Source organism: Trifolium pratense, linkage group LG7 (assembly GCF_020283565.1).
Source record: "Trifolium pratense cultivar HEN17-A07 linkage group LG7, ARS_RC_1.1, whole genome shotgun sequence".
In the NCBI taxonomy this organism is placed as follows: Eukaryota; Viridiplantae; Streptophyta; class Magnoliopsida; order Fabales; family Fabaceae; genus Trifolium; species Trifolium pratense.
Window position 1 is genome coordinate 19,504,707 of NC_060065.1, and position 14,117 is coordinate 19,518,823.

At 32.1% G+C, this 14,117-nt stretch overlaps 3 protein-coding genes across 3 annotated transcripts; all 3 read right to left on the bottom strand.

The window, feature by feature from the left end:
* Positions 1 to 5,416: 5,416 nt before the first annotated feature.
* On the bottom strand, positions 5,417 to 5,929 carry LOC123893825. The gene has a single exon (XM_045943633.1). It carries the CDS (start codon positions 5,733 to 5,735, stop codon positions 5,532 to 5,534), a length of 204 nt encoding a protein of 67 aa, XP_045799589.1. The 5' UTR covers positions 5,736 to 5,929; the 3' UTR covers positions 5,417 to 5,531.
* Positions 5,930 to 8,089: 2,160 nt separating this feature from the next.
* Positions 8,090 to 9,275, bottom strand: LOC123893827. The gene is made up of 2 exons (XM_045943634.1): positions 8,937 to 9,275; positions 8,090 to 8,404 (listed from the first exon to the last, which is right to left on the bottom strand). Exons 1-2 carry the CDS (start codon positions 9,154 to 9,156, stop codon positions 8,175 to 8,177), a joined length of 450 nt encoding a protein of 149 aa, XP_045799590.1. The 5' UTR covers positions 9,157 to 9,275; the 3' UTR covers positions 8,090 to 8,174.
* Positions 9,276 to 10,233: 958 nt separating this feature from the next.
* LOC123893828 (ADP,ATP carrier protein 1, mitochondrial-like) lies at positions 10,234 to 13,314 on the bottom strand. Its single transcript, XM_045943635.1, has 4 exons — positions 13,192 to 13,314; positions 11,705 to 12,164; positions 11,199 to 11,573; positions 10,234 to 10,763 (listed from the first exon to the last, which is right to left on the bottom strand). Exons 2-4 carry the CDS (start codon positions 12,152 to 12,154, stop codon positions 10,467 to 10,469), a joined length of 1,122 nt encoding a protein of 373 aa, XP_045799591.1. The 5' UTR covers positions 12,155 to 12,164; positions 13,192 to 13,314; the 3' UTR covers positions 10,234 to 10,466.
* Positions 13,315 to 14,117: the final 803 nt, after the last annotated feature.

The following is a 14,117-nucleotide window of genomic DNA, read 5'->3' on the forward strand; positions in this document are numbered from 1 at the left end:
GGCTTGAGCCCCCATTGCACAACACATAGATCCGCCATTGCCCGTAACATTAGTAGTTTCTATTATTCACAATTTTGCAGCAAAGTGATTCATAATGGAACATTAGTAGTTTCTATTATTCACAATTTTGTGGCAAAATAGATGTTATTGGTTTCTGTTTCAATCTTCAATCATTTAAAAAGAATTTCAAAAACAACTTCACAAATTATATTGCAAAACGTTGAGAAGGAGATCACCGGTGGACGGACGGATAAGTGTACTCGACGACGGGAAAGAGAAAGAAGGAGTGATGAGATGAAGAAGATGAAGTGCAGCATCAGAGAATAAGCTTAGGAAGGCGTATTGTTGTGGGAATGGATTCTCTCAAGTGTAATTTACACTTGAGAGAATAAAGTGTGGTTTGTTACCATTGATCAAGAGTGAGAAACATATAAAAATTTAGAGAAAATAAATTTAGATGGTGTTAGATTACACTTTATTCTCTCAAGTGTAAATCACACTTGAGAGAATTCATTCCCTATTGTTGTTGTGATGCGTAAGAAAAAGGAGAAGAAGAAAGGCGCACTGTTGTTGTTGTGATCTCAGCCATTAGATTGTTGTTTTACACATGTCACACATCCATGCAATTAATTGTCTAAATGGATGATACATCAAATGGAGGGAACCTGAACTCCACATACATGTATGAGAGACGAATCATTTATCTCTGTGCTAGCAAATTTTTGGTTTCTAGGCCAACTAAGAGAATTTATTTTTCTCTTATTTGTAAAAAAAAAAAAAGGAAGAGAATTTATTTTTCTATCTTATCTATTTTCTCGCGCGCAGTATAACTTTACCAAAATATCTTTTTATGCTATTTAGGTAGTGAATATCCTCCAAACACACACTATCAATTTTTTTATAACGTTTACTACTTAAGTAGCGGACGACATTTGCAAAATTTCTCAATTTTTTTTTTTCATTTTTATAACGTCCACTACTTAAGTAGCGGAAGAGTAAAAATGGAAACACATAAGACGCACGAGAAGTAGGTAGGATGGCAAAAGAATATCGTCTAAAATAATAGTGTCCCTCACTCCCTTAGTCATATTGTTAGAATTGTTTCGTCTTTGGATAGTGGTGGATAGGCATGGCAATAAATTTGTACGTGTATATACCTGTCTGAATCCACCTCAAATTTGACAGGGAAAATCAGAGTTCCTGGGTTATTGTTCATGTTAGGATTTTCTCCGATTTAAAAAGACGGGTGCAGGAAATGTAATGAGGACATTGATACCCATCTTGAACCCGCACAATTTGCATCAAATTTATATTTTTATCTTCTTTTACCGAAAATCCTTCAACAAACTCTTATATTACTTTTATTTATTTATGTATTTTTATTTTTGGGTTAAGTATATTTTCATCCATATAAAATTCGCACTTCATGTACCAAAAAAAAAAAATAGCAAATTTTGATTTTAATCCCTATAAAAAAATTGTATGTTTTCATCCCTATAAAAACATCACAAAAAAGATAACAGTCATAACACCACCAACTATTTTTCTCAAAACTGAGCATACTTCAGTCCCAACAAACAACTAAATTTATTATTTTTATTGTAAAAAAAACTAAATTTATTATTTTTGGTGGTATGTAATGACTTAAAACAATAAATAACTTAAATGTTGCTAAAAACTAGCCATTACCATAAAAAAAAAAAAAAAACTAGCCATTACAACATTTCATGCCGTTGTACATTCACAACTTGTTTTGTTTTAATCAATTAACGAGAAGCACTTTAGAAACACTGACATCAAACTTTGGCAAATGTGTGGTTTATTAATTCAAGAAAAGATAAAACACAATTAAAAAAACAATTTTGAATATGGTTGTCAAACTCGTGGGTAGATTCTCAAACTCGCATGAGTTTACGAGTCTAGGAAGCAAAAACGAATGACCTCATGTATAGAATCAGTTTTTTATAGACTCGGATAGACTCGCATAAACTCATATAGACTCGTGAGTTAATGACGAATTTGCGAGTCTATAAGTTTTTTTGGAAAAAACGTGATGGAGTAGAGGGCCTAGGTGGAGGGTGGTTTGAGGATAGGATACCGAAGAAGGTGGGAGATGGGCTGAAGACTTTCTTTTGGACTGACACTTGGTTGGATGGACCCCGTCATGTGTTAGGTTTCGGTGCTTATTCAATTTGGCGATTAACAAATCGAGTACAGTAGCTGAAATGTTTTCTTTAGGGTGGGAGGCTGGTGGTGAAGCTTGGGAGTGGCAGAGACAATTGTGAGTGTGGGAGGAGAAGTTTGTTGGGGGAGTGTCAGACTTTGCTCCATGACTTTCTTTTGCAGGCTCAGTCTCCAGATTTGTGGAAATGGCTGCCAGATCCTGACCAAGGATATTCAGTCAGAGGCGCTTATCATATCTTGACTACCCAGCAGGTTGACCCCTTTGATGAAGTTGCATACCTCATTTGGCACAAACAGGTCCCCTTAAAAATGTATATTTTTGCTTGGAGATTGCTACGAGATAGATTGCCAACAAAAGACAACTTGGTGACCTAAGGTATCATTCCTATAGCAGCTCAGTCTTGTGTGGCCGGTTGTGGTGGCATGGAATCAGCTCAACATTTATTTTTCTCCTATGGTATCTTTGGCTCTCTTTGGTCTTCAGTTAGGTCGTGGATTGACATATCCTCGGCAGATCCTAATCATATGACAAATCATTTTCTTCAGTTTATTCATTCATCAGGTGGCTCTCGGGCGCGTCGTTCTTTTATGCAGCTTATTTGACTTCTATGTGCTTGGATTATTTGAAATAAAATGAATCACAGGTTATTCAGAAATACATAGAAGTATGTATCTCAATTGCTGGACATGGACAAACTCCATTCGTACCGGTGGTTGAAGACAACAAATATTAATATACTTTCAAACTTTCATAGCTGGTGGTCGAACCTGTTTACTTGTTTGGGTTTCGATTAACTTTGTTTTTATGTTGTCTTACCGATTGTTGTATTTGTAAAACTTTTGTCATCTTTTTTGGCACATCTTGTGCTGAGGGGACTGTTGGTTTTGATTAATATATCTCATTTTTGCTTGTTCAAAAAAATAATAATTAGTGGACCCATTAAAAGTGGTCCCACTAATTTGTGGACCCCACTAATCTTCACTTGTGTTGTGTCTATCTCGCTCTAATTGGAGAATAAATGGATGAATAACAAATGGAAGAAACTCAAACTCATATTAAGAAAAAATTGACATTTTTTTTTTGATACAAAAAAAAAAAAAATTGACATTTTAGATTCAACATGGAATTGATGTATCCAAACAATAATCAATAAAAATTCTTTAAACATATTTTCATGAAACTTATTTCGAGAAAAACACAAAATAGTCATACTTCAAATTATTATATTTTATTTTTCTTAATAAATATAATTTTTTTTCCTTATGATACGGGAGAGACGAGTATTAATTATAAATTTTTGGCTAAATTTTTTCATGCCTCTTACTCAATTGAACACCTTAGCAAAACTTTTATCTCAAAATTAATCAATTGAACACTTTAGCAAAACTTTTCATTAACAAATTCATTTCTTCGATTATCTCGCATTACTCACTTATTCAATAGTTTGGGATAGACGTTGTCAATCCGGAATCGCTTCCGCAAGCAAACTCTTTTTTGAAAAACTGTCAAAAGTTAATACTACGACTTATTCATCCCCTCTCTAAGTCGTTTGCCATATGTCTACGATTTGAACTAACGAGCCAAACCGAGTTATTCATGAACTCAAATAGATTCAAGTTCGAGCTAGAATTTTTTTTTTGTATCGGTCTATTTGGTTGAGTTTTGAGCTGAAAATGAACTAAACCTAACGAGTCGAACCGAACTATTCATGACTTCAAACGAGCCGAACTTGAGCTGAAAAAAGAGTTAATGTTAAACTCAATCCGAAATTTGAGTTAAACCAATTCTTATTGAGCTTAGACAAATTTGACTCGACTCGACTCAACTTATTGAACACTCCCTAAATTTATTAATTTATCTTGACAACACTAAATTAAAGGAAAGTCTTACGTGATCGCAAACAATTAAACACATCAATCGATTATATTCAAGCTATTATATCTAAATCCAAGTCAGAAGATCAATCTATTAAATTCAACAAAATTAAAACCAGAATCTTTTTTGACAAAGAAATCAGATTTCTTATTATTATTTTTTATTATAACCTCTGATTCCTAGGAAAAAGGGACCCTAGTAGTCTAGAGTTTGACCGCGAGGTAAGTAAAACCTGACCAAAAAATTGTTCCACCAGGCATCGAACCCGAGTTCTCCCAAAATTCATTATTTTTAGTGAAACTCATTAACCACTTGAGCCCAATAACTTAGTTGATTTCTTATTTGTTTTTGTCACAAAATCAGATTTCCTATCACTTGCTAGTATTAATTAATCCCGAAAAAGAAACCAATATTTTAGTGTTTTTCTATCACATAGAAATCTTACTTTTATTCAATCCATGACTTGGATATGAACCACTGTTAAATTTTTTAAGAGTTTGTCACCTATTTAAATTCAACAAGGTTTAACAGCTTAATCTCTATAATTGCGATAAGATAATACCTGATTAAAGCCACAAAACAAAAAAATCATGTTAGATTTTTGTGACAGTTTGTCTCACAATGTTGTCCACCATATAGACATTTGAGATTAAACGACTAACAAAAAGTTAAGGAACCTAAATACTTCCCGCAAACAACCAAAGAACCGACATGTAATGTGTAACAAGACTATCTCTATATTTTTTTGTCTTTTGTGTTAACCTCCTTTCCTAGCAAATGCTTGAAAATTTGAAGTTCTTAAAAAAATAAATAAAATCTGATTAAGAATTGTCAACTTAACTTAATCACATGGTTTGTCAACTTACCTTAATAAGAGATCAAATTATCAATCAAACTATATACAAATGGATAAGAACGAAACAAAAAAAAAAAATCTGCTGAACCACATAAAATTTATTATTGTATTATTATTCTATATATTGAAAGTTACATAGGGCCATTGAACATAAATAACTTAATCAAATCATCTCAAAAGATCAAAGAAAATTACATTACAACAACACTGAATAATCCGCAACTAAACAACCTCATCATCAAACTCTAAGAAATTACTCTCTCCACCGAACCAAATACATAAATAATTCAATGAATCTAAACAGATAATATCTTTTTGGGTCTTGTTAACATGTGCCCTAAGGGCACATGATAAGATATACCAAAATAGAAATTAAACATTTAATGATACAAGAAATTAATGCTTCAAAAGTCAAAAATACACAAATTAGCATTTAATAATTTCTATTTTTACTTCCTTAACATGTGCCTTAAGGGCACAAGTTAACATTCTCCTATCTTTTTACTTATATTTTAGACACGTTGGAATATAAAATTAAAAAAGAAAAAAGAAATGGAGTATTTAATTTACATTAAGATGTGGTTGAAAGTTAATATTAAAAATTAGAAATTGAATCTACCTTGTGTTGTTGCATAGCAAACAATTCAACATCCTAGACCAAGCTATCCTTAAACGAGGATAAATTGTGTTGCTATATGTTGTTGATTCTCTCATAACAGATTCCATGGTTTCTACAAAGAGATTCAAGCTTCTAATTGGTGGAATATAAAGGGTTAAAGGAACAACAGAAAAAGCAACTGTGAAGAATAATTGCAACATTTTTTTTCTTTCTTCCTTGTATGAAAGAGCTAGAGTCAATGATAAATTGAAGCTTTTATGATAAGAGGGTGTTTGGATTTTGGTTTTGGATCAACTTTGTGGATGTGAGAGAAGAGTCAATGAGATGAAAAATGACTAGAAAAGAAAGTTGAAGAAAGAGAAAGTAGGATTTTGTGTTATATATATAAAGGGCATTTAAGAAAATACAACTAATACTGTTTTTTTTTTTTTTTTTTTGACTAATACTGGTTGTTGCGACTTGTGAGAGAAAGACACCTATCTAGCAGCAAGTTCTAGAAACTCAAAGAAAGAAGGAATACATAAATTCATATTTATCCAAAAAAAGAAAAAAGGCAGAAACATAATTTTTAAATATATTAAAATTGTAAATATTTTTTAGTATTTTGTTTTTTTGTTAGAGACGTCGGCAATACCTTGATTTGGAACTAAGTTTATTTAGATGGGGTAAAATGGTCAAAACACGAGTTAATGAAGCCATTTTTTTTTTGAAGAGGATGAAGCCATCTATTTATAAGTGATAAGCGAACTAAGTCTTGCCTCCAGCAGACTAATCAATACGTGCAACATCTTATACGAATTAAGATCCTCTCCATTTTTTATTCTATTTATTTTTGTCATTATTTTTTTTTTGATTAATTGTCATTACTAATGTTTTGAAAATATAAATGCAATAATGTAATATTTTGTAGGTCCAAGTATTTAATATATATTTGAAACATATTCAAAACTATAGTAATGGAGAGAAATAATGGAGAGAAAGAAAGGAAAGGATCCCAAATCATGTTATACCATGTCGATGTCCAACCCCTGATTTCCATGTGGAACTTGTGGACCACAAAATGTGACATCTGTGTCACTTAGACATCCACAATGGTTTCAACTCTCAACTCCCAATACTCCACGTAATTTTCTCTTTCTTCCACCTATTCATTCAACATATATTCAACTTTTACTCTCTCCAATAGTTTTTTCATTCAACACTCTACTCCACCACTTTCTCTACCCCACCACTTTTTATTTCATATTCTTATTTATATTTATATTTTTGTTTTTATGATTACATAAAATTACAATTATCGATTAAAATTAAATTAAAATAATCAACACTTAACGATTTATTTTTTAGTTTTTTTTGTAATAAAAACAAAATTTATTTAAATAATTTATACGATACAAATCATCTTAGCTCATTACAATAGTCAGCAATTTGACCCCAATATGTTTCACCTTTCTGGTTTCTCCCGACAACATTGCTTGTTCCAAATTTGATTCACCCACTAATTAGCACCAAATTTTGTTCAGTGTTCCATGCTGGTTGCTGGTTTTTCTTGCTCTTAGGAGTTTTATCCTCATTAGCAATAGTTATTTGTGATGAAATTTTCGGAAATTCAGGTGCACCACGACTCGGAACATTTTCATTCACCATTGGCATATAACCATTAAACGGGAGTGTTTGAGCTGGATTTCTCATCATAGATCCATAATATGGATGAAAGTTTGGAACAGAGGATGACTGGTTGAAATTTGGTGCAAAACCAAAATTAGGTATGTTTTGGGAATGTTAGTTGGAAAATTGATTTGAATTTTAAAAATTGTTGGGATTTTGTTAATTGTTAGGATAATTAGAAGAATTTTGGCTTTTGAAATGATTATTGGGATCTATTTCACAAAAAAAAGACTAATATTTTAAGATTAACACTAATAGAAAGATAATAATAATTTATCACCAAAAAAAAAAAGAAAGATAATAATAATTTCTACCAAAAAAAAAAATAATAATAAGATTAGTATAGTGAAAAAATAAAATAAAAATTCTGTGTCCAAATCAAATGAACCAAGTCTCTATTTATAGATAAAAAAAATCATGAATTTTGCTTAAAAAAAATATTGCAACAAAATAATTAAGTTCAAAGTATTAAATGAATAAAAATCCAGCCAATCGCAGCCAGCAACGTGGCTGGATCTTATCACCAAGACCTTCTCTCTCCACGTGAATCTCCTTCCACTCTCCCTCTGCGACACGCGCCTGATTTCAACCGCAGGAAGCTTGCCGCGTGTCCCTCTTGCTCAATTTCAACTGTGTTGAGTTTTCTCAACATCTCTCTCTTCCATGTCATCTTCAACACCAACTTAAACAACCACTACACTACTTTTTACATGTTGAGAATGGTTTCAACACAACCATTGCTCACGGTCTTAAAAGAAATTTGCTTAGCACCTTTAATTTTGCTCGGCAAATTTGTTGATCATGTTCAAACTTTGACTTTTCTTCCGGTTAATATTAATAAAATAAACATTAATAGTCATTTTACAAATGTTAAAATTTCGAAGTCATAAACAATTGCCCATCTTATTGATTGACCATATCTCTAAACAAAACATAGATATAAAAGAATCAAATGAAAGTAAAATCCTAAGTTAATACATAGTGTAACCATCATCATAAGAAACATGCCAACCCTTTCTACAAGGAGGAGCATTCTCATCATATTCAGCACAACAACTCCATCTTTTTCTCCAATTTGCACGCCCAGTATTTGGCCTATTATTATTCTCATTCCATTTGTATACAGTTACTCCTGATTTATCACTCCATTCTCCATCAATTCCTTGGTGAGGTGGAGAAAATGAAAATAAACCTCTATCTCCTACAATTTTATTATAACTTGTTATTTATTGATCGATTTAGACATCAAATTTTTTGACTAGGTAGTGACCGCTTTAGCAACTTATATTTGAACAATTGGTCGCTAAATCAGTCTCTAAATTGGTCATAAATCATTTAGAGACCAATTGTAAAAAGTCTCCAAATTTTAGCGACTAATTTTTTGGTCGCTATTGTTAGCATGACGACTTTATACAAATTGGTTGCTAAATCGATCACTCCAGGTATCAAAAATTTTAAGTCTCTAAATTGGTCAATAGATGACAGTATTTTAGTGGCATGCATGCTATCCTATTAATTTAATTACTATTGATACTCACTCTTCATATAATTTTTTTTACACAAATATTTAATCATATTAGACTATGAAAATAATTGTATAAACATTTTATGATTCTATAACAAGATACAAAAATATATTAGAGTACATATATTGTAAACTCTTATCCTATTATATTATATAGTGTGTGGCTATAGAAAAAGGGAATATCAAATATGAATGCATATAAACATACCATTTGTATGACCATGGAAAGAGCAAGAAACTGGAGAATTATGTTGATTTGAATAAAGGATGTTGCATCTCAAACACCGTTTCTTTGTTTCAATATTTGACTTAGTTGTTTTGCTTTGGGACTGTGAGCAACACTTGACCTCTAAAGTTGTGCCATGAACATTGGATGTATGTGACTTGAAGAAAATAAGGTTTTGAGAGAAACTAACTGCAAAAACCATTCAGATAGTCCTTTTTATTTTACTTTAGATGATGATATGAGAAATGAGAAAGGAGCAGTGACAAAAGTTCTCTTGAGGGAGTAAAAAAAAGAATGATGATAATGTTGGATTCTTGTCAATTGTAATAGAAAAATGACATCACAATAGATATTATTAAAAAAATTATAAAAAATAGATTATTGGGTTGGAACTTGAAAATCATTGAAATAGATTTGGCGTCTTTCTTTATTGTGCTTCCAATAAAAATTGGTTCAACTTAAAATTTGACACATTATTTTTTTAGTTTGAGATTGACTTGAATTAAGTTCCAGAACAACTCGATTTAGCTCGTTAGCTCAAATTGCATAAATTAAAAGTCAATTTTTTATTAGATCTTTAGCCTTTTTATAGATAGAGTAGTCATTGGAAACTCACGCACACAAGTGAAAGATCGTTGGACTTCGATTTGACCTAATAATTTCAACATTTTTACTGAGCTAAGATTTGTTCACAATCTTTAGCCATTTAGATTATTCGTAGCAATTTTAAGGTATGAAAACTTTATAGTTTTTTTTAGATAAAATTAGTTGTAATTATGCTTCAAATATTTATTAGATAAAATTTTTATTCTGGTTTGTTTTATTAGTCTTTCATATTGGGCCGAAACCCTGTCGTCACTTAAATTTCTGCACACACTCCTCTTTTACTTAAATGCACCCTTTCTTTGACTAACCAAATTTCTCTTATCTTTATATATATTCCTAGTGTTAACATATATCAAGTGTAAGTTAAGTCTCGCATTGGTGGAAAGAGTTGAAGTTGAATGACATATATAAGTGAAAAGCTCTTAAACTTAATTGTGGTTGCTCTTAGCATAATGTATTGATCCAACCCAATAAAGCTCTCATACCAGGAAAAGGAGATGATGGCAAAGGGAAGAACGATGATATTTGGTGATGTCAAAAAAGAGAAGTAAATGTGTAGCAAAAACAATTTACTTAAAGAACAGTGATCAATTAGGTAGCAAGAGATTTATTCCACCATATAGTAATCAAAATGTGAATATGTATTTTAATCAAGAGTAAAAAAAGTAACTCATGAACAATAAATAGATAGAATAAAAAATAGAATATCTCACCAAAATTCAAATCAAACAAAATGAAATTCAATATGACAGATACTTTGCCTGCCATTCAAAAATTTGCCTAAAAATAAAGAAACTTCTGATCCAAAATGGGATCATTGAGTACAATTATTTCAATAAAATTTTCCGCGATACTTATGGTCAATTCTCAAAACTAAATATTTTCATCAATATCCAAAACAAAAATTTAAGCGCCACCAGATCCGTACTTCTTTCCGAGCATTATGACCTGTAACTTGTCGTAACCAGCAAGCACACCAGCACCAGCAACAGCACGGAGAATGTTAGCACCAGCTCCCTTAAACAATGACTTAGCACCCTCATTCTTGAGGATTTGGTTGAATGCATCCAAGGAGCTCTTGTACTTGACGGCTTCACCAGATGTCATCATCATTCTTCTTCTGACAGTGTCAATTGGGTAAGATGCTAGACCTGCACCATTGGTGATGAGCCATCCAAGTCCAAAACTAGCGAAAAAGCTATCCTGCAATGTTCAAGAGACAAGGCAAAATAGAAATAGCTATCAGCAAATGATTCAATTCAAAGCCATTAAGGAAAAAATCAGATGCAAAGGCCATGTTTGGATAAACAGCTTAAGTGCTTATAGCATAAACACATATCATAAAAGTACTTATGTATAATCTATTTATAAACTATAAGTCGTTTTCATAGGTTATCATGGAGAGCTTATGGAAAGAAGTTGAAAACAGTTTATAGACATGTTATAAGTTGTTTTCATAAGCTCTCCTCAATAGTCTCACAAATGCTCGTGACAATAGATAAGCTCAAATAATTCATCTTAGACAAGACATAAGTAACAACAATATTAATGTGAATAATAATACATATCAACACACTTAAGTTAGTCAAACTAAAAGAATTTTGTAAAATAATGACACAGAAGATGAGCAATGTTAACCTGCAATGATCCAGTTAGGAGAACTGGCTTCAAGGAATCATACATTCCGAAGTAGAGACCGCGATACACAATGATTCCAACACAAGAAATGTTGAAACCACGGTAAAGTCCAGCAATACCATCAGTTGCCAATGTCTTCTTATAGACATCAATAAGACCGTTGAATTGTCTTCCGCCTGCACCCTTCTTTGCAGCCTTTGCATCATTTGCCAAACGGGTACGAGCATAGTCGAGGGAGTAGACAAAGAAAAGGGATGAAGCACCAGCAGCACCTCCTGAAGCCAAGTTACCAGCAAACCATTTCCAGTAACCATCCTTGTCCTTCTTGAAGTTGAAAAGCCTCTTGAAGTAGTCCTTGAATGCAAAGTTCAAAGCCTAGTAGAACATGAATTGCAAAGTTAGCATCGCTAACCATTATTTGACAACACTTCATACTATGTAGTTCAAATTCTGCTATGCTATTTGAGCACACTAAAAAATCAAAAGGGAGAAACAATAGAACTAACCTGAGTGGGGAAATAACGGATGACATTTGCGGTGTTACCTCTCCATAGAGAAACAACACCTTCATCAGCCATTGTTCGCTTAAAACAGTCACCAATTCCCTTGTAGGGTTCAGAAAGTCTACCAGCTTTAATCATCTCATCTTGGTTCTGGATCAAAAGCTTAATTCTTTCAATAGGAGCAGCAGCGGTTTTAGACACAGCAGCTGAAACTCCTCCCATGAGAAAGTCGACAACGAAGTTTCCTTTCTCAGCAGGAGCGGCAACAAAGATTGGGGAGGCTGTTGTTGCAATAGTAGAAAAGTCAGTCGCTGTTGATCTACATGCCGGCATCATTGGATACTGCAATGCAGGGTTGGAGTAATTTCCAAATGACCTGCTTTGGTACATAGAAAGACCGGTCTGGCGTGCAACATTCTCAATGATTCTAGGGCGCTGAACTTGATCAACCATGGTGACTTTCCTGAACAATCCAAATTACACAATGTCATATAAGGTTCATAGATTAAGGAATGTGATCTAACAATAACGGACAGAAAAACATAGCTAATATCTTAACAAGCAATGTGGCATATGCAATTATTTAGGTCATAAAAAATCAGCAAAAACCTAACAATTTTAGAGGCATGTCTATGGCTTAGTAAAACAAACAACATATATAAGTTGAAAACTCTATAGCACCAACACATCTGATCGAAGGCGTGTAGGTGTCCAACACATATCAGTGTTGGACGCCAACACGACACCAACAATGATTACATTCAATTAATTCATTTTCTCAAATTATTGATTACATACAGATGCACTCAGAATTCAAGTTTGAAAATTATTCAAGAAAACATGGACAGATCAAGACACTATAACAATTGATCTATGGTGCAATTCAAAAATTCAGAAAATGAAATCTCAAATACCATTCATTATCCTACACATTAAACAGTAAATCACAGATCACAAATAATAAATAAACTTAAATCTACAATCACCAACACAATTTCAAAATCAATCATAACTTGAACAAAACATAACACCAACAAAATTTCAAAATCGATCATAACTTGAACAAAACATAATAATGAAAAATGATTTTTTTTTTACAAACATGATTATTTGCAGAATCTGATCTGATCTCACAAACGAAATCTAAACAAATATGAATAATATATCAAGATCTAATCTACACTAATGAATCACCACTTTTCATATTAAAAAAAACACACACAAAAAAAAAAACCAGTTATTGAATTTACGTAAGATCAATGAAAAAGTGAAAAAGAAAATAACTTTTCACAACCAAATTGATAAAAAATGAATAATAAGAAATTAATCTTACAGATCAAGCGAGAATTCAATGAAACAGTATGAAGAATAAAGTAAAAAAATGAAACAAAAGAAGAAGAAAAGGAAAAACAAAAAAACAAAAACCTGATGAGTAAACAAAAGTAGGAAGAATAGAATGAAAATGAAGAGTAGTAGGTTTAGATATTAACCTAGAAAAATGAGTGTTGGTGGCTGCGCGAAATTGTTGGAGAATGAAATGGTGCCTCACTCACCGCAAAGCCAAGTCAAGTGCTTTGGGTATTCAAAGGCTGGCCTTTTATAGGTGAATCAAATCAACCCACTAAAAGGGGTAGTGGTTACTTTCACTAATCATACACTGACACGTGGGTTCAATAATAAAACGTTTTTATTATTTGTGTAAAAGAATAATGCTAGCAACACACTCTTTAACAAACACACTCCAACACACTCTCTTTTATTGGTTGAAATTCACATGGATCCCATAAAAGTTATATGGGTCCACATTTTTTTATGGGACCCATATGAATTTCAACCAATAAAAGAGAGTGTGTTGGAGTGTGTTTGTTAAAGAGTGTGTTGCTAGCACTCCTCTTGTGTAAAAATATTAAAATAAGTTTTGTTTTTTTTTTTTTATTGAAAACTCAATTTGGTATTCTTGGCCTGATTTAATTCTGGACAAAAATAATACTTTCTCTATTTTTTTTTATATAGACAAAACATTAAGCCATTGAAAACTTACATATATAAAGTGGGTGAATCGGAGTTCGAATTCCGATTATGGTGTCTGATTTATCAATTTCGATATTTCTATCGAATGAGGTAGAATTTATGAACTACTCCCTTTAGTTTTTATTATTAAAAAAAAAAAAATTAAGTTATTAGGTTTGGTCTAGTGGTTAGGGGTTTAGGTAGTAGTATACTAGAGGTTCTGAGTTCGATTTTCAGTTCCATTGTAAACAAAAAGGAAAAAAAAAATAGATTCATAAAATGTTCGATGCATTTGGTCTAATATGAACCAAATACATTAAATATTCTATAAATCTAAAAAATAAATTATTTTTTATAATAAGGACCGAAGAAAGGACCACAATAGTTCTAAATATTATATATCAAG

Bases quoted from the DNA above. Each gene is read 5' to 3' on its own strand.
- LOC123893825 (XM_045943633.1), bottom strand. From the start codon at position 5,735: ATGTTGCAATTATTCTTCACAGTTGCTTTTTCTGTTGTTCCTTTAACC.
- LOC123893827 (XM_045943634.1), bottom strand. From the start codon at position 9,156: ATGGTTTTTGCAGTTAGTTTCTCTCAAAACCTTATTTTCTTCAAGTCA. The intron at 8,405-8,936 runs GTATGTTTATAT...ATAAAATTGTAG, and splicing joins TTTCCATGGTCATACAAATG to GAGATAGAGGTTTATTTTCA.
- LOC123893828 (XM_045943635.1), bottom strand. From the start codon at position 12,154: ATGGTTGATCAAGTTCAGCGCCCTAGAATCATTGAGAATGTTGCACGC. The intron at 11,574-11,704 runs GTTAGTTCTATT...ATGTTCTACTAG, and splicing joins TCCGTTATTTCCCCACTCAG to GCTTTGAACTTTGCATTCAA. The intron at 10,764-11,198 runs GTTAACATTGCT...TGAACATTGCAG, and splicing joins TCCTAACTGGATCATTGCAG to GATAGCTTTTTCGCTAGTTT.